At 44.4% G+C, this 15,535-nt stretch overlaps 2 protein-coding genes across 6 annotated transcripts; one reads left to right on the top strand and one right to left on the bottom strand.

Moving 5' to 3' along the window:
* Positions 1 to 3,163: 3,163 nt before the first annotated feature.
* On the top strand, positions 3,164 to 7,288 carry LOC138829725 (haptoglobin-like). The gene is made up of 5 exons (XM_070026202.1): positions 3,164 to 3,310; positions 4,214 to 4,299; positions 4,568 to 4,669; positions 5,419 to 5,493; positions 6,340 to 7,288. The coding sequence occupies exons 1-5, from the start codon at positions 3,306 to 3,308 to the stop codon at positions 7,116 to 7,118; spliced, it is 1,047 nt and encodes a 348-aa protein (XP_069882303.1). The 5' UTR covers positions 3,164 to 3,305; the 3' UTR covers positions 7,119 to 7,288.
* Positions 7,289 to 8,943: 1,655 nt separating this feature from the next.
* Txnl4b (thioredoxin like 4B) lies at positions 8,944 to 15,503 on the bottom strand. 5 transcript variants are annotated; one of them, XM_070026196.1, is made up of 5 exons: positions 15,236 to 15,503; positions 14,176 to 14,628; positions 12,425 to 12,576; positions 10,495 to 10,680; positions 8,944 to 9,777 (listed from the first exon to the last, which is right to left on the bottom strand). In XM_070026196.1, exons 2-4 carry the CDS (start codon positions 14,305 to 14,307, stop codon positions 10,515 to 10,517), a joined length of 450 nt encoding a protein of 149 aa, XP_069882297.1. In that variant the 5' UTR covers positions 14,308 to 14,628; positions 15,236 to 15,503; the 3' UTR covers positions 8,944 to 9,777; positions 10,495 to 10,514. The 5 variants fall into 5 exon arrangements, with proteins under 5 accessions (XP_069882297.1, XP_069882296.1, XP_069882299.1 ...); XM_070026195.1 differs by lacking the exon at positions 8,944 to 9,777 and having other exon boundaries at positions 10,355 to 10,680; XM_070026198.1 differs by lacking the exon at positions 8,944 to 9,777 and having other exon boundaries at positions 10,355 to 10,680; positions 14,535 to 14,628.
* Positions 15,504 to 15,535: the final 32 nt, after the last annotated feature.

Below are 15,535 nucleotides of genomic sequence, written 5' to 3'. Positions count from 1 at the left end.
CATCCTTCATGTGGCAGCCTAGGGATTCCAGGTACACTGAGAGCAGGCAGGATCAGCATCACAGCTTCTACTTGATACCACTTCAAAGGAGCCACACACCAAACTCAGTTTCAGGGGTGGAGGAAGAGGCCCCCTCATGAGCAGAAGAGCTGCACAGCTTACCTGGGGATGGAAGAAGTCAGAGGCTTTCCCAGACCTTCATTCACACCTGGTCATTTGTTCAGGGGACAGGAGCCTGGCAGTAAGTTCTCAGGTGATTTCTTCTTTTTTTTTTTTTTTTGTCTTTCATATTTCTTTTGTTGGTCATAGGGCTTGAACTCAGGGTCTGGGCGCTGTCCCTGAGCTCTTTTGCTCAAGGCTAGTGCTCTATCATGTTGAGCAACAGCACCACTTCTGGTTTTTGAGTTAACTGGAGGTAAGAGTCTCAGGGGGACTTTTCTGCTTGGGCTGGTTTTGAACTGCAATCCTCAATCTCAGCCTCCTGAATAGCTAGGATTACAGGTGTCAGCAACTGGTACCCAGATCTCCTTATTTTTAAACACTTATTAAATAGTATGTGATATATGTGTGTGTACATATATACATATACATACAGAAAATAAAGCACATACAATAGTATATCCATTCATGAGCCTACTACTCAGCCCCAAAGCTATATCACAAATATTAATTTATTTCTATTCTATTTATTACTATTCTCCTATGTGAGTTTCTCTTAAGCTGTCTTCCTGCTTCTCTTTGAGAGGTAACATTTTGCATTTTGTGTTTTCCATTCACTTAAACATACATCTTGTAATTGGTATCTATATCTATATACAATATGTTGCTGAATTTTTTTTTTTTGGGGGTCCGGTCGTGGGGCCTGAACTCTGGGCCTGGGCACTATCTCTCAGCTCTTCAGCTCAAGGCTTGCACTCTACCACCTGAGCCACAGCGCCACTTCTGGCTTTTTTTCTTTTTGCTTATGTGGTGCTGAGGAATCAAACCCAGGGTGTCAGGCATGCTTATATGCTGCTGAGGAATCGAACCCAGGGCCTCAGGCATGCAAGGCAAGCGCTCTACCACTGAGCCACCTTCCCAGCCCTATGTTGCTGAATTTTGCTTACCTTTTCCTCCTCCAATAAAATGTTTTATGATTTATTTCTTGAGTTTTTTTTTTTTTTTTTTTGTCAGTCATGGGGCTTGAACTCTGGGCCTGAACTCTTCAGCTCAAGGCTAGCGCCCTACCACTTGAGCCACAACACCACTTCTGTTTTTCTGGTGGTTTATTGCAGATAAGAGTTTCACGGCCTTTCCTCCCAGGCTGTCTTTGAACCGTGATCCTCAGATCTCAGCCTCCTGAGTAGCTAGGATTACAGGTGTGAGCCATGGGCGCCTGGCTTTTTCTTGCGTTTTTCTTGTGATAAAAATATGTAGAGTAAAACCTTATTTTATCTATTCTTCAGTGGATAATCAGTAGCATAATTACATTAGCAATGTTGTGCAACCATTAGCACTGTTTTTAAAATCTTTTCCTCTCTTAAGCAGAAACTCTAACCACATTAAGCAATAATGCCCCTTTCTGCTCCCTGTAAGCCTCTAACCTACTTCTTTTCCACAAATTGCCTACTGAAATCTTTAATAGAAATGGATTGTATAATACTTGCCCTTTGGTATCTGGATTCTTTCATTTAGTATGTGTTCAATGGTTATTCATATTGTAGCTATGTATAAACTTAATTCTTCTTTATGGGTTAATAATATTCTTTTCCTCCAGAATCTATCTATCTATCTATCTATCTATCTATCTATCTATCTATCTATCTATCTATCTATCTATCTATCTATCAAGATATTGTTGTTGTTGTTGATCATGGGACTTGAACTCAGGTCCTGGGCACTGTCCGTGAGCTTTTTTTGCTCAAGGCTAGCACTCTACTACTTTGAGCCAAAGTACCACTTCTAGTTTTCTGGTGGTTAATTGGAGATAAGAGTCTCACACACTTTCCTGCCTGGGCTGGCTTTGAACAGTAATCCTCAGATCTCAGCCTCCTTAGTAGCTAGGATTATAGCTAGGATTACAGGTATAAGCAACCAGCACCCAGCTTCCAAAATAATTTTGATCAAGACCACAATTAGTAAAAGATTAGCTTTTGAAAGTATCCTATAGTCTATGACAAGGATCAGGTGTTAGGGATAAATATCAAGCATAAACACCACATATATTAAAACTTTTCCGGGTTGGAAAGGTAGCTCAGTGGTAGAGTGCTTGCCTAGCATGCATGAGGCCCTGGGTTTGATTCCTCAGCACCATGTATACAGAAAAAGCTAGAAGTGGCACTGTGGCTCAAGGGGTAGAGTGCTAGCCTTGAGCTGAAGAGCTGAAGGACAGTGCCCAGGCCGAGTTCAGGGCCCAAGACTGACAAAAAAAGCCCCCCAAAAAAACAAAACCCAAACTTTTCCTTTGCCTCAGTAAATCCACCTTTTCTATAATGTAGGCAGAGGTCAGAGCAAAAGAAGACATTTGTTTTAAGAGTGACTTATGAAATGGAGGTTCTGTGGATCTAACCTTGCTGGCACATCCCCAGGGTTTGCCCCTCAGAGTTACCAGTAGATGGCTCAGATTTGTCGAGAAGCAAGATGGAAACCTTTCTGTGTAAAAGGGGCAGATATCTGACTAAAATAATCTGTCCCATTTCTCTACTTGGAGTAATTACTGACTATAAAACCATGAGAATTGGGGCCCTTGTGGGCAATCCGTGCAAACCCCCACTACACTTTCAGCTACCTGGTGTGATTTTTCTTTTCTTTGTTCAAGTAGCCATCTGAGGACAAGTAGTTGCAGTTTACTGATTGCAGGTTAGACAGATTTCAGCATCGGAGAGATTTCAGCATCAGTGAGATGTCCACACAGGACGGGGAAGTGACTATGAAGCATGCTTTCTTTACAGCTCTCTCTAAGCTAGGCTGTAGCAAGTTTGAAATAACTCAAGGTTTATTCATATTGTCAGCTTGGCAGTCCTCTCCTGCTGACTCCTGCCACCCTGCTGATTTCTGGAAACATTTTGGCAGGTCCATGAGGTCATGAGGTTGCCAGATTTCTTGAGGGTTTATAAAACCACCCCATGGGAAATTCAGAAGTGAAGCAAGAACTCTGCTCTCAATAGGGGCTTGGCCTGTGGCTTTGTTACTGGAACATGCCAGTGACCTTGTGTGTAAACACAGTAGTTACAAGTTAAGAAGGGGTGGTGCAAGATCTGGACACATAAAAGGCTCAGCAGAGGTCCCCCAAACACCGCTCTCTTGCTGAGGAAGACAAGCTGAAGATGAGGTGAGTCCACGGTACCCTAACTCCCTTTCTTGGTGCATGCCACAGAGAAGTCTATGAAGCTATTACAAAGAAACAAGGCACTTGGCTGAACTGCAGAAGGGAGCTGGTGTGTTCGGGCCTCTCTCCATTTCTGCATCCACATGAGGCTGTGTTCAGACAACACTGCCTTTTCCTAGGAGATGGACCTGTTACCAAGTCTTCATTTTCACAAGGGGTGCAGCTGCTTGGTATTTTGATTAGATTTATTAGCGGATATTTCCCCTCTTTTTCTCACCGTGTGTGTGTGTGTGTGTGTGTGTGTGTGTGTGTGTGTGTGTTGGTCCTGGAGCGTGTGTGTGTGTGTGTGTGTGTGTGTGTGTGTGTGTTGGTCCTGGAGCGTGTGTGTGTGTGTGTGTGTGTGTGTGTGTGTGTGTGTGTGTGTGTGTGTTGGTCCTGGAGCTTGTCCCCGAGATTCTTTTTCTCAAGGCTAGCTTTCTATCTCTTGAGCCGTAGGGCTACTTCTGCCTTTTTCTAAGTAGTTTATTGGAGATAAGGGTCTCATGGACTTGCCTGTCTGGGCTGGCTTTGAACTTACAAGCATGAGCCGTTGGTATGTGGCATCATTCCTAATTTAATGTACCTTGAATACAGCCAGAATAGCCACTTAGCTGTGCACCTCCATATCTCAGTGGCACTACTCTGAAGCTTACATGTAATTCCTAGCAGCAGAATTTTCTAGAAGCCGGGTATGCTCAGACGCTCTTCAGGTCTCTACGTGGGTGGCTGAGAGGGTGGGGATAGCTTCCCAGACTCAGCACTTCCAAATGTGTATTTTCTCTTTTGGATGCTTAATATAAGATTGTGTGCTCATGTGCTTGTGCATTGGGAGGCAGTTTTGTAACCCTTTCTGACATCTCTCTGCAGCGCTCTGGCAGCAGCAATTACTGCCCTCCTGCTCTGGGGACAGGTTTTTGCTGTGGACTTGGGCAACGATGCCACAGACATTGCAGGTAGGCCTTTGGGGCTGGGCGGGGGCTATGCAGCCCTGGCTCTGGTGAGTCCTGCTTTGGCCCTGCGAGATCTGTTCGGTCTTCCTTGGGGAAGGCTCAGCTCTCTCTTCCCATCCTCTCCCCTCCTAGAGATAAGGGGAGATGGACGTTCTTGTCTTCCTTCTGGTAGAGGGAGGTTTACATGCTGAGCAGCTTCCTCCCATCTCACTTTTTTGTTGGTCTCTGGGAACAGTTTTGGACTACAAACTCCTGTCCTTTTTCCTTGCAGATGACAGCTGCCCAAAGCCCCCTGAGATTGCAAATGGTTACGTGGAGCATTCTGTTCGCTATCGGTGTCAGACATACTACAGACTGCGCAGTGGAGGAGATGGTAAGGCCGGGACGATGGTCCTCCCCACCCTGTGGGTGCTGTGATGGACAGGGCCCTGTGGCTGGTCAGAAGGACCATTTGTACCACCTGGAGGCAGGAGAGTTAGCTTCTGAGCTTTTTCACTATATGTGATCCTTGAGAAAATGAACACTTTCAGCTCTCAGTTTTCTTGCTAAGGAGAGGTGATGGCATATAGCCCACCTGTGGTCAAGCAGATCCATATCATGAGAGGAGATGTGGGAAAGGAATAAATAATGACAGCAGGGAGCCATTATCTAGTGAGCAGGACACCTGTAGCACTTTCAAAGTGCTTAATATTCATTTAAAATTTGCTTCTCTCAAATGACAGCCTTATTCTTTTTCTGATGAAGAAACAGACACAAAGAGATTACATGTCAGGTCTAGTTCACATAGTCTTGAGTCAGGATGTGAACCCTGATCTCTACCTGTGTTTCTTGCCATGACTAACAAGGCCATAGTCTGTCCTGCACCTGACTGGACTTGAAGCATAGTGTTCCTTCCCTTCCTCCTCCTCCCTGCACTGGCCTTGTCTTCCTCTTCCACCATTTCAATTCTTCTCTTTTTCCTTTTTCAAGATAAGGTCTCATTATGTAGCCCAGGTAGCCTTGAACTCATAATTATCCTGCCTCCCTACACCCAGTGTCCTAATTCTTCCCTTTAAGTATCTTCTCATCCTGTGTTAGGTCCAGATTTAATTTTTCCCTGGGCTCATTTCTTGTTTGTTTCAGGTGTGTACACCTTGAACAGTGAGAAGCAGTGGGTGAATGAGGCCGTTGGAGGGAAACTTCCTGAATGTGAAGCAGGTAGGTGCGGACAGCTTAGTACCTGGGCTGGCATCTAGGTTGAAATGTTTCAGAGTCCTTCCCTTGAGCACACAAGGAGTCAGGTGAGGGGTGAGAGAGAACCCCAGCAGCGGAGCAGGCAGGGCTGAAACTTGGGGAGGGAAGAGGTGATTCCCAGTAGAGTTTAGTGAGCCTCATGTTCACTGAAAGCTTGGCTGAATGCAGACTCCACTGCCTCGGTCAGGAGACCCTGTGCACACAGAGGTTCTGCCTAGAGAGCCCAGGCTGAAGTAAAGTGAACTTCAGAACAAGTGCAGGCAAGTTGAGTGAAGCTTAACCATAGGGGGAGAAAGCAGCAGGCTGGACATGGGCAGGGACTCCAGTTTTCTGTTTCTACCTCTTGGTAGTGGTGCAGGACTGCCAACCTGTCTTGGAGTGATGAGAGAGGTGATGAGTGGGGAGAGAGGGAGAGGGAGAGGGACAGGGAGAGGAAGGAGAGGGACAGGGAGAGGAGGGAGAGGGAGAGGGAGAGAGGGAGTGAGCATCTTACACAGCTCCAGGCCTCTCAGTGAGTTTCAGGGAAGGGAAACCCCTTGGTGTAGTGTTTCACTACAGTTTAACTGCTCATTTTGGCATTGCGTATTCTTTTGGTAGTTAGAAAAGGAGGAAACAGAACTTTGCAGTAGGGGAGGCCATCATTAAACTGCTAACACTGGACTGAGATGAGCAGATAGTAAGGGCAAAAGGGAGCATATACTTCTAGCTCTGAAAACAAAGACAATGATGGTACAGAGAATAGCAACGTTTGCTGTTTGTACCCAGTGTTCCTCTCTCATTCTGCTCATGGGTTCTTGCTCTCCCTACCAGAATGTGGCAAGCCCAGGTACCCCGTGGACCAGGTGCAACGCATCATCGGTGGCTCTCTGGATGCCAAAGGCAGCTTTCCCTGGCAGGCAAAGATGGTCTCCCGCCACAGTCTCACCACAGGAGCCACACTGATCAACGAACAATGGCTGCTGACCACAGCCAAAAACCTCTTCCTCAATCATACTGAGAATGCCACTGCAGATGACATTGCCCCAACCTTGAGACTCTACTTAGGGAGAAATCAGCAGGTGGAGATCGAGAAAGTCATTTTCCACCCAAACCACTCCATGGTGGACATCGGACTCATCAAACTGAAGGAGAAGGTGCCCATCAATGAGCGGGTGATGCCCATCTGTCTGCCTTCCAAAGACTATGTGCAAGAGGGACGCTTAGGTTATGTCTCTGGCTGGGGGCGAAATATCAACTTTAGGTTTACCGAGCGTCTTAAGTATGTCATGCTGCCTGTGGCTGACCAACAGAAATGTGTGATGCACTATGAGGGCAGCACAGAGCCCGAAAAGAAGACTCCCAAGAGCCCCGTGGGTGTGCAGCCCATCCTGAATGAACACACCTTCTGTGCCGGCTTGTCCAAGTACCAGGAAGACACCTGCTATGGTGATGCGGGCAGCGCCTTCGCTGTTCGTGACCTTGAAGAGGACAGATGGTATGGGGTAGGGATCTTGAGCTTTGACAAGAGCTGCACAGTAGCAGAGTACGGTGTATATGTGAATGTGCGCGAAATCCTGGGCTGGATTCAGGACGCTATAGCCAACAACTAAGATGATGTTGGCTGGCAGTCGGCCTCTGCGGGGCAGGCTAGGTTTTGCCAGGCAGCAAGATTTTCCCCTGGGAGGAAAGTGGAAGGGATGAGATGTGGTGGGGAGTGATGGCATCAGCCTTGTCCTGCTAAATCAACCAATAAAGAGCTTGCTTCTCTGTGCTGTTTGTAGTCTGGGCTCTTTGTGTTCTTTCATTTTTGGTGATGTAGTCTTTACTTGGGAGCATGGCAGAAGTCAGCCTAAGCTGCCTGGAAATGCCAAAGGTGAAATAAAATACCTAGTTTCGATCTGAAGACAATCCCTGAGGCTCTTCTTACTATATCCTCTGCCTCTTTGTGTGTGGATTAGGAGAAAAAAATGTGCAGGCAACTGGACACTGGTGGTTCACACCTATAATCGTAGCTACTCAGGAGGCTGAGATTTGAGGATTGAGGTTCGAAGTCAACCCAAGCAGAAAAGTTTGTGAGACTCTTATCTCATATTAACCACAGAATGCTAGAAGTGGAGCTGTGGTTCTACTGGTACCAGCCTTGAGCACAAAAGCTCAGAGGGCAGTGCCCAGGCCCAGAGTTCAAGCCCTAGGATTGGGGGGAAAAAATTTAGGAAAATGCTAGCAGGAAGTGGGATGGGATGAAACCAGATAGTACTTGAATTATTTGTGCTCCGACCTACCAATGCCCCAGAAGATAAAATAAGGCATCACAGGGGCGGAGCTCTACACTTGCTGGGTCTAAATCACAGCCCAGCCCAGACTTGCTGAATGTTAAGCTCCTGGGCTCCTCCATGAGGGGCTAAAAGGAGGTGATCTCTAAAGCCCCTACCATGCCACTGGGGACTCTGCGAAGAGTAGGTGTTTTTCTCAACATGAGGTGCTCTTCCTATTTTGTTTCTCCTAAGAAAGATGAATATCTTTTTCTGACTGCTTTCTTGCCATGATTCTTTTGTCTTAGCATGCTGCTCCTCATGGTGTAAAGGGCCAAAAGTCACACTGGCAGACCAACAGAGGTCCAGACCTTTATTCTAGAACTTGGGAAGGAAGTTGACAGCAAGAAACTGAAAAATAATACAAACATTGTGGGCTGGGAAGGTGGCTCAGTGGTAGTGCTTGCCTTGTATAAGGCCCTGCGTTCGATTCCTTAGTACCACATAAGCAGAAAAAAAATGCCGGAAGTGGTGCTGTGGCTCAAGTGGTAGAGTGCTAACCTTGAGCTGAAGAGCTGAGGGATAGCGCCCAGGCCCAGAGTTCAGGCCCCACGACTGACAGAAAAAAAACAAAAACATTGCAAAATGCTGCTCAGAGAGTAGTCATAACCTTCTCTCAGTAGTTCTGTCAGCATTAATTTCTCTGAAGGAATAAACCATCTAGCTTCCTGAAGAGTTCAGTGGCTTCTGGTCACCAACCAGGAGGGAAATAAGAAAGAACACCGCTGGCATTTTTCTATCACTTGTCTTCTCTGCCTGTGCCCTGCCTGGGTTCCAGCAGCATGAGTCTGCTTAGCTCTCTGGTTTCCTGCTGGTGTCCAGCCCTGAGCCTTTTCCCTCCAGTCCCTGTTGACATGTTCCACCCCTAGCTGAGACCTGAAGGTTCAGGCGCTGCCTTTTTCCTTGATCAAAAATCATTTGTATTCAAATAACATGCACTCAACAAGTAGGAAAACAAAAGAGGATCTAAAATTTAATCTGGACTGCAGAGAGCCTCCCTAAGGCACAGGAGAAAAAAGGGTGATGAGAACTTTGTGCAACTTTTGAGTTTTTGTTGGTATCTGAGTCCTTACCACATACAAAATACTGTGTGAGTTAGGCAAAAGAACAGAAGACTAACAGTGAGTTAGGCAAGACAATGCTTTATTCTTTCATGGAAATCTGGAGGGATGCAGGTCCAGAGTTCAGTGAAGAGCTCAATGAAATCTTTAGAAATCCAGCTCTTTCAATGGTTCTTTTTAGAACATTCATTTTTCGTACCCTGAGGCTGATTGCCTCATAGGCCCAAGTATGAATATTGTGGCCCCGTGCAAAGGAGGCAGGAAGTGAGGTAGAAGACAGGTGGGAGTGAAAGGGTTGTGTTTTTCTTATTTTTTGGAGTTGCTCTCTTTTTCTCATCAGCAAAGGGCATAAAATGCCCTGGTAGCCTTTCTTCTGGGCTACAGTGGCCAGCATTAAGTCCCATGGTAGTGGGGCGGACTTTGAGTGACAGAAGTCTCCAGCTGTCAAGGTTACAAACTCCGGCTACCACACTCCAGCACTGTGTCCATCTCTCATTCTGGAGCTCCAGGACCAAGAGCCACCAGGATTCTGGAAGTCCAAGGAATCTTCCAAAGTCATTAAAACCAGTAAACCCATGAAGATGATTTTTTTTTTCCTTCTTCCTAATAAGTCTGGTATCTCTCCAGGCTTTGGCCCTTGAAATAAAATTTCTGGCTTCAGCGATTCTTGTCTTCTGGGAGAGATCTTCCTCTTCCGCCCTAAAGGCACATAGTTTTTTCCTTACCCTGAACTATATGGGGCACGGTGAAGATTCAAGTTCTACTTCCTGGGCGGTAACATAAACTGTAGCTAAATGAGCCTACCAGGACAGTGTTTTGAAAGTCTGAGCCAAAAAGGCCCCCAAATAGTAAGAGACTTGTCTGAATTATTTCAAGAGAAACTGGGGCAATAGGATCTGGAAATGAAAGAACATGAAGGTCAGATGAACACAGGAGTGGGCAAGGCAAGACTGAGTGAGAGTGTGTGTGTGTGTGTGTGTGAGTGTGTGTGTGTGTGTGTGTACATACTGTGTACACGTGTACAAACATACCTAAGGTAGAAAATAAGCATTTCAGCTGGGCACAGGTGGCTCACACCTGTAATCCTAGCTACTCAGAAAGCCGAGATCTGAGGATCACACTTCAAAGCCAGCCCAGGCAGGAAAGTCCATGAGACTCTTATCTCCAGTAAACCACTAGAAAACTGGAAGTGGCGCTGGGGCTCAAGCCATAGAGCACTCACCTTGAACTGAAGAGTGCGGGGACAGCGCCCAGGCCCAGAGTTCAAGCCCACGACCGACCCAAAAAAACCCCAAACATTTCTGCTCTTTTGGGACTGGCTTTCCGTTTACTTATGCACTGGGCAAACATGATCAAACGACATTGTACTCACAATGTTTAAGTACATTCTGTGTTATCCTAAGAGATAAAGGAAAGCCCAGCATAAAAGAAAGAAAAAATTACCCTGGGAAAAACAGCACCACTCTGAGGCTCTCAGGAAGCCAGGGGCCAGGTGTTTTTATTACAGACACGTCAAACCTCTCTGCTGGGACATGAACAACATTTCTAGGGGAACCCCAGAAGACAAAGCTGCGGGATTTCGGTACCATTTCAACCTGTGCCCTTCTCTTCACCTTCGACAGCAATGGATGTGCTAAATGTCTTGATAGAGAAGGTCGTATTTGGGGATATTCTTGGGATCAATAGGACTTTGGACAATAAGTTTCCCCCTCATTGCTCCCCGATAGATTACTTCAACCAAATCTATGAAGTCTTGTTTAGTTTTGAAACTTCCCACAAACTTAGTATGATCCGGAGACCTAGACAGCACAGAAAAGAAAGTGTCCTCAGAATTGTTCCCAATTTCATGTCAAAGATTTGCAGGATAAACAAATAGCTCTGTTAGTTTCTTCTTGGCTGTGAAACTTTCCGTATTCACTCATTGATTTTCCCACTTGATAAACAATACATGACTAAGATCAGTGCTGGAAGCCACTAAAATCAAAGCCCTGATGTGTGAAGAATTCATTTATTCACTTTGTAAATCACTCTTCTGTAGAACTGGAGTTATGGTGGGCAAAGTTCGGCATCACTGTGCACGGCCATTAACTAGTTTCGGTATCCTAAGTTCTTGCCATATTTTCTTTTTTTTTTTTTTTTTTGCTTATGTGGTGCTGAGGAATCGAACCCAGGGCCTCATGCATGCAAGGCAAGCACTCTACCACTGAGCCACCTTCCCAGCCCCTTGCCATATTTTCTTAAGAGAAAAATAAAACCACCAGCAAGGCAAGGGGTCATCTTTTAGTGTATATCCTTATGTGATTTGTACATTCACTTGTGTGTATTCATAATAATAGAGTATCTTAAACTGTTTAGTATAGTGCTTTTCTTCAAAGTCATTAAATGTACATCTATACTTGAACCTTAGTACTGCCAAAACAACAAATATGACAAACCAAAACAAAAAGGACCCTTCAAAAGAAACAACCAAAAATCAAAAGCTATCATATGTACAGCATTACATACAATTCCTGGAAATACAAATACTAGTTAAAAGGTCACACACTTTTAAGGCATAAGTTAACCTTTAACAAAGCCATTATAAAGCTAATATATTAGCTCTGTTCCAGGTCAATGAACAGGTCTAAAAACAATTTAAAACAGACACCAGTTAGCTAGCTCTCAAACAGAGAATGAAAAAGCAGGTATACTAGAGTTAAGAAAGTACTAGAATTACTAAAAATGACTAGAAATTAGTAGAATTATGGCTGCATTCAATAAAATTCATCATTGAGATGTGGGCAGAATAGAGTGGAAGGCATTAAAGAATTTACATTGTTTATTTGGACAGGCCTGTTCAAGAATGACTTAAAAGGTCTATAAGCAGTGCAAGATACTTGGCAAGAGAGAAATTAATCTTTATTTGCTACTTAGGTTTTAGAAATGCCACTTGTTTGTCCCAAATGTTTAAGAACTATATATTAGCCAGGTGCCGGTGGCTCTCACCTGTAATCCTAGCTACTCAGGAGGCTGATATCTGAGGATCACAGTTCAAAGCCAGCCCAGGCAGGAAAGTCTGTGAGACTCTTATCTCCAATAAACCACTAGAAAACCAGAAGTGGCGCTGTGGCTCAAGCAGTAGAGCCCTTGCCTTGAGCTGAAGAGTGCAGGGACAGCGCCCAAACCGAGTTCAAGCCCCACCACCGACCAAAAAACAAAAACAAAAACAGAAAAACAAAACTTATATATTTGTTCGAGTAGAATACTGACAAATATTTTTTATCAAATTCTTAGCTAATAATTTTTATTTTATATAGAGGCTAGTGCTTCACAGACTATATTGATCTTTCATATTTCAGTTGGAAATTATAACATACCAATCATGCCTAAAACAGTAATTCTTTACTACACTTCCACATAAAAAGAATGCATCAATTGAAGAGACAGTATTAACCAATCAAGACTCACAAAGCCAGCACCAAAATCAAATAGTTTAGCCACCAAATCTGCTTTGACAAAGGAAAATTTAATGATAGCTATACCTCCAAAGTTAACTTCACTTACCCATAATCCACTTTCATATGCTGTCCGTTGAAGAAAAACACAGTAGAGGGAATATAACTGATGTCAAAATACTGTGTATAAACCGGAGTGTGGTCCACATCTACCAGGTATATAGCAGCCATTTTACTTAGGTCAGAAGAGGTCTTAGAAAGCTGTGCAAAAGAGATGGAGGTTACAATATGAGACAGCTGGTTGGGTGTGGTGGTGCATTCTTGTAACTCCAAAATTTGGGAGACTGAGGTAGGATGATCATTGCTTTTGAGGCCAGCTGGTTACATAGCAAGATATGCCCCACTCTTTGCCCTCCAACTAAGCAAATCTTCCAAATGTTACGAGTCAGTGTTTCTTCTGTGAAACTTTTTACTACAATAGGGTATTTTGTTTGAGAAAATTTCTGAACCAGGAATCTTAGCCCTTTTGGTTCCACATTAGACAATATGTAACCTTATTGTTCAAAAGCTGAAGTTGACAGGGTTAAGAAAATGTCCTGAGGAAATTATTCTTTTTCCTTTTATTTTCTGACCATGTTTGATTGTTGCTATAAATTTGTTCATACTCATTTAAATGGACTGTGGCGTACAGCATTAAAACACTTGTCTAGCATGCACAAAGTTCCATCCTCCACACTGAAAAAAGGCAAACTCAAATCCAATGCTTAAAATGAGAAATATGTAATGAAGATACTGGGAATTCTCCCATGTCTCTTTCCTCCTGGAAATGATAATTATAACAGCAAATGCTTATATCAACTTCCTATGATCTAACATTTTATGCTTGTTAATCGTTAATCCTGACCATGGTCTTGTGAGGTATGGACTGTTAGGAGTCCCCATTTGACAGATGAGGAAACTGAGGCACATTAAGGTTAAATAACCTGGCTTAGGCAACACTTAGGGGTGTGACTGGGATTTGAATTTTCACAGCTTGTCTTCAAGAATCTTTATATCCCCCCACCTCTTTTTTTTTTTTTTTTGCAATGCTGGTGATCAAACCATTACATATTCATTTTAAAGCATACAATGAAGATTCTTACACCAGACACCCACAGTTGATGACAGCAATAGAAATGGTGGGAAGTTTGCATTCTTGGCTTAGTCTCTGTCAATGATATACAGGGATAAAACTATCCCATAATTTTCCTCCTAACCCTAGTATGAAGATGTGTTGTGAAATCAGAAGTTGCTACCAGGTACATTCTAGAAGCTTTTACATGAGCAAAGAATCAGAAGCCAAAGTACTTGAGTTGCAATGTAAAATTCATACATCTGATAAGAGTGGGAAGTTCTTTAACCTCCCATACATTTACTTTTGCCATTGGGAAATGGGGCTATGGTTGTAAACAAGAAAGTGTTCAGACACTTGTTAATAATGTTTTCTCCCCTTTCACTGACTTGTCAGCAAGTTTTTTTTTTTTCATCTTTTGAAATATAGTTTCCCTAGGTAGACTGGTATGGAAATCACATTCTTTCTGCCTCAGCCTCCTGAGTAATACAGGATTTACAGGTGTGTGCTGCCATGCTTGGCTCAGCGAAAGTGAACTGCTATTGGAAGGCCAATGGGAAAGATGAGCATAATGGATTTAGAGATTCAGCTCAGGTTGGCCACACAATCAGTTCTTAGTGAGGTTGTACTAATGAATGAACAGCAACACCACATCCTATCTGCTACTTGTCAAGTGCTTTATAGATGCTGAAATAAGAATACTGATTTTTTTAATATTAAAAAACTATTTATTAAAAATATTTACTTACAATATCATCTAGCTGTAGACAGACAGGATCCTCATCTCTCCCAAACCTGAGAACTAACACCTTTTCCGCAGTACTCTTTATTGCCTGGTCTACTTCCTTTTTGCTAGTCAGTTTGGGCAACAGGAAGCTCATCTTGAAAGAATCTGAATGTAATCACTACTGTTAATCCTGAAATGAAGCTTCAGTGTTTAAATGCAGTTAAATGCACGAATCTTTTTCTTTTTTTTTCTATTGTGGGCTTGAACTCAGGGCCTGGGCCCTATCTCTGAGTTTTTTTGCTCAAGGCTAGCACTCTAGTCACTTAGAGTCACAGTGCCACTTCTGGTTTGCTGGTAGTTAATCAGAGATAAGAGTCTCACAGACTTTCCTGCCCGGGCTGGAACCGTGATCTTCAGATCTCAGCCTCCAGAGTAGCTAGGAATACAGGTGTGAGACAACGATACCCGGTGAATCCTAATTAAAAAAAAAAATCTTTTTTAGAGTATGTAATGTATCCAAGAGAAACATAGATATTTGCGAAGTTCTTTGACCAAAGTCCTTATTATTGAAGGTACCCAAGGGAGACGCTACTGAAATACTGGATACTTCTCATTTCTTTTTCTATGCACTCACTTTTTTCTTTTTTTGTCTGTCGTGGGGTCTGAACTCTGGGCCTGGGCGCTGTCCCTCTGCTCTTCAGCTCAAGGCGAGCGCTCTACCACTTGAGCCACAGCGCCACTTCCGGTTTTATCTGCTTATGTGGTGTGGAGGAATCGAACCCAGGGCCTCATGCATGCGAGGCAAGCATGTACCACCGAGCCACCTTCCCAGCCCCTTCTATGCACTTTTTGAGTCATAAATCACACTGTGAAGACGCCTATTAATAACAATAATAATAATAATAAACCATAGAGGCAGTGAGAACGTTTCCGCAACAAGTTAGACTTCGGCTGACAGGAGGGACTTATCCTGAGCGGCCAGGCTCACAGGCGTGAGCCGCCAGCGCCCGACGAGACGGGTCGCTTTTATTCATGTCGGGCAACGTGTCCACACTTCCCCCAAAGGCCCCCAATAAACATACTTGTGCCGGCGGCTGGACTCCGGGGCCGACGCTCGCTAGGCCGCCTCACGTCAGGGCCCTCGGTCAGCCCGGACTTCTCCTGCCTCAAGCCGGGCGGAGACCTGAGCTCGAAGTAACTCCAAGCGCTGCCTAGAAACTCCCGTTGGACCACTACGAGGCAGCGGAGCAGAAATGGCGATGCACAGCCCCTCCAAAACAAGCCTCAGACAGCAGCTCCTGCACTGCCCGCAAGGCCGAGCTCACTTTCAGCAACCGCCACTTTGGCCGGGCTCTGGCCGGAAGCTATGTCGCCACTTCCGC

The sequence above is a fragment of the Dipodomys merriami genome, unplaced genomic scaffold (assembly GCF_024711535.1).
Source record: "Dipodomys merriami isolate MVZ:Mamm:240054 unplaced genomic scaffold, mDipMer1.0.p SCAF_176, whole genome shotgun sequence".
In the NCBI taxonomy this organism is placed as follows: Eukaryota; Metazoa; Chordata; class Mammalia; order Rodentia; family Heteromyidae; genus Dipodomys; species Dipodomys merriami.
This window is presented reverse-complemented; position numbering and strand designations above follow the sequence as displayed.